The 3,857-nt window shown below is 53.1% G+C and overlaps 1 protein-coding gene across 1 annotated transcript in view; it reads left to right on the forward strand.

The window, feature by feature from the left end:
* The window catches only part of DPH7 (diphthamide biosynthesis 7), a 32,425-nt gene that overhangs the window by 19,991 nt on the left and 8,577 nt on the right, over positions 1–3,857 (forward strand). Inside the window, exons 6-8 of the mRNA XM_011957389.1 lie at positions 915–984; positions 1,087–1,152; positions 1,399–1,571. Coding sequence (XP_011812779.1) covers positions 915–984; positions 1,087–1,152; positions 1,399–1,571 — 309 coding nt within the window. The remainder of the gene's footprint in view (positions 1–914; positions 985–1,086; positions 1,153–1,398; positions 1,572–3,857) is intronic.

Consider the following 3,857-nt stretch of genomic DNA (forward strand, 5'->3'; position numbering starts at 1 on the left):
GTGGGAGCTGGATGATGTGGGGATGGATGGTGGATTTTTGGATGGCGTTGGGGGTGGGTAGATGGTGTGATGGATGGTAGGTGGGTGGATAGTGGGAGCTGGATGATGTGGGGATGGATGGTGGATTTTTGGATGGGGTTGGGGGTGGGTAGATGGTGTGATGGATGGAAGGTGGGTGGATAGTGGGAGCTGGATGATGTGGGGTGGGTGATGTGGTCAGGCCTAGACGTTTTCCTTCTGCTCTTCTTCACTCTCCCTGTGGGCCCTGCTCCTGAGCTTCCCTTCCTTCCTTCAGGCACCAACATTCACCCCATGTCTGTGTTGCTTTTCTTCGAAGATTCGTTGTGGTTCAGTGCACCAACTCCTCTGTTCTCCCATCCTTTTATTTCCCCTAAACAAGTGCTCTAAGATGACAGAGGGCACCTTTCTATCAGGTGCACGGTGTGGAGTCCTCGTGCTTGCTGCCTCCTGTGTGCAGTTTCTGTTCAGGGCTCAGATCTTGCAACTCTCGTTCTTAGAAGCCAGAGCTTTAATCACTGGAGCTCTTAGCAAAGGTAGTTGAGCCCCTGGGGCCTGGTAACAGCCCCTGTGAACAATAGTCCCCTGTGAACAATGGTCGCCAGCACGTGATGGCCTTCAGGGCCCCTTCAGTTTCCATTTCCTCCCTTCTGTTCCTGCAGGCAGAGACCGTCTGTCTTTCCCCTGCTGCTTGCAGTCTGTAGAGAGTCAAGGCACAGCAATGACATTCCTGGGGGTTGTTTCTGGGACCTCCTGTTGAGGTGGCAACCTAAGACCCCCCCCTCCCCAGCAAAGTCACCCAGGGGAACTTCCCACAGACATCAGCGGCCTCAGCCTCGCTGAGAACGGTCACTTCCTCTCATTGGTGGTGTTGATGCTCCTCTGTCTCCACACAGGGGGCGACGATGGCCTTCTGAGGGGCTGGGACACCAGGGTACCCGGCAAATTCCTCTTCACCAGCAAAAGGTAACTGCCCAAGGGCCAGCACTCGGTGCTCACACCGGCCCTCCCGCTCCCTGGGTGCGTCCATGTCCTGGGCACTGGTTCAGGCACTGCCTCTGCTTGCAGACACACCATGGGCGTGTGCAGCATCCAGAGCAGCCCCCACTGGGAGCACGTCCTGGCCACAGGAAGGTGAGTCCCTGGGAGGCTCTCAGGCCCTTCTCGCCTCTTTCGCTGCCTTTCTTCCCGGCACCATTGCAGCATTTCGTCTGCCAGTGCTTTGCCAGAGTGTAGGCATAGGGGTTTGGGAAAGGGGACTTTGTCCTTGAGGGATGCGTGGGACAGGTCTCTGGGAGACGTTCTCTGCCCCCCAGGGACCTTGTGGAACGGATGAGCCTGGGCTTTCCTTGCATGCCCTCCGTGTTTGGTTGGTTTCAGCTATGATGAGCACATCCTACTGTGGGACACACGGAACATGAAGCAGCCATTGGCAGACACGCCGGTGCAGGGTGGGGTATGGAGAATCAAGTGGCACCCGTTCCACCACCACCTGCTCCTGGCCGCCTGTATGCACAGTGGCTTTAAGATCCTCAACTGCCAAAAAGCAATGGGTGAGTGGGGACCCATGGCTGCTGGGCCTCAGGGCGGGGCACCAGTTCCCTGCCCCCTCGCTCTGCTGCGCTCTTCCCTCAGCTTTTACACACTCCCAGGGTCGCGCCCTAGACTTGGTCGTGATCCGTAACCATCCCAGCTCCAGAATCTCTGCTTTCTAACCACAGTTTTCCCTGGTTTTCCAGCTCTGTCAGTCCGGTGCCTCCTGCATTTCAGCAGAATCTGATCCCACTGGGACCTCTGGTCTGGAGGCTTGGCCACCGTCACTCCCATAACCATCCTTGTCTGTGCTCTCCCATGCTCCTCCTGCTTGAGGTCAGCTGGGACTGTGGTCTGCTGCCCTGTGAGCTCACACTCCATTCCCTTCATCCCTTTCTCACACTTTGAGCAGAAACCAGTGTTGTTTTGTTGGGAACATGCACCTCTGCTTCTGGCTGAGCCGGAGAGCATGGCTGGAACCAGCTGTCCGCGTTGTGTCCCAGTAGGTCCCTGGGATTCCTGGTGATCTGTAGTTTCTCTAGGCAGTAATCCCCCACCGTCAGAACTGGTTCACATTTTCTTCTCTCTCCTCCAATCTCCAGGACCTCCTCTTCCCTCCTGACTCTCAGCTCATGATCTCTCTTCTTTTGCTCTTTCCTCTCCCCTCACTCCAAAAATGAGCAATCACAAAACCACCTCATCTTCCCACCATGAAGCCCACCAGCCTCTTGGGCCATCCGCATGCTCTCTGCTCTCTGCAGCAGTGGGTGAGCCGCACCTCTTCCCAACGCCAGTTCCTTCTCTGCACTGGACTGTACTCAAGGACTTGATTGACTTGATTTCCGCATGGTACTCCTCTTTTTTTTGAGATGGAGTCTGGCTCTGTCACCCGGGCTGGAGTTCAGTGGCGCAATCTCGGCTCACCACAACCTTCGCCTCCCAGGTTCAAGCGATTTCCCTGCCTCGGCCTCCCGAGTAGCTGGGATTACAGGCGCCCACCACCACGCCCAGCTAATTTTTGTATTTTTAGTAGAAATGCAGGGTTCACCATGTTGATCAGGCTGGTCTGGAACTCCTGACTTTGTGATCCACCCAGTTTGGCCTCCCAAAGTGCCAGGATTACAGGCGTGAGCCACTGCGCCTGGCCTGTATTCCTCTGTTTTCTGCATCTTTAGTTTCTCCATCTCTTCTGTATTGTTTCTGTTAGTTCTGTGAATGTGCTTCATATTTCTCATCATTTTTTGTTTTGTTTTGTTTTGAGATGGGGTCTTGCTCTGTCACCCAGGCTGGAGTGTGGTGGTGTGATTGTAGCTCACTGCAGCCTCAACCTCCTGGGCTCAAACCATCCTCCTACCCCAGCCTCCCGAGTAGCTGGGACCCCAGTGCGAAGCCATAGTATTTCTTGTATTAAAACAATTTGAGATCTCTTTTTTTTGTTTGTTTTGAGATGGAATCTTGCTGTCACCCAGGATGGCGTACAGTGGTGTGATCTCGGCTCACTGCAACCTCTGCTTCCTGGCTTCAAGCAATTCTCCTGCCTCAGCCTCCTGAGTAGCTGGGATTACAGGCGCCTGCCACCACGCCTGCCTGGCTAATTTTTGTATTTTTAGTAGAGATGGGGTTTCGCCACATTGGTCAGGCTAGTCTTGAACTCCTGACCTCAGGTGATCTGCCTGCCTCAGCCTCCCAAAGTACAGGCATGAGCCACTGTGCCCGGTCCCTGGGCTCAAACCATCCTTCCACTTCAGCCTCCCAAGTAGCTGGAACCACCATGCCCAGCCATAATATTTCTCGTCTTAAAACAATTTAAGGTCTTTTTTCTTTACTAATGGTGATACATTTTCCTCTGAGCACTGCTTTTGCTGCAACCCATACATTTTGGTATGTTGTATTTTTATTTTCATTCATCTCAAGGTACTTACTTTCTAATTTCCCGTGTGACTTTTTTCTTTGACCGTTGGTTATTTATGAGTGTGTTGTTTAATTTACATGTTTTTAAGTGCCCACGTTTCTTTCTGTTACCAGTTGCTAATGTTATTCCATTGTGCATTCCTGTTGAATTTACTGAGACTTGTTTTGTGGCCTAGAATGTGGTCTCTCCTCGGGAGTGCCCCTGTAGGTGCCTGTGAGGTCTCGGCTTTATAATGTTGTTCACATCTTCTGGTTCCTTACTGATCTCCTGTCTGGGCAATATTGAAAGTGGGCTAGTGGCCTGGCGCAGTGGCTCACGCCTGTAATCTCAGCACTTTGGGAGGCCTAGGTGGGCAGATCACGAGGTCAGGAGATCGAGACCATCCTGGCTAACA

The sequence above is a fragment of the Colobus angolensis genome, unplaced genomic scaffold, assembly GCF_000951035.1.
Source record: "Colobus angolensis palliatus isolate OR3802 unplaced genomic scaffold, Cang.pa_1.0 Scaffold44, whole genome shotgun sequence".
NCBI lineage: Eukaryota > Metazoa > Chordata > Mammalia > Primates > Cercopithecidae > Colobus > Colobus angolensis.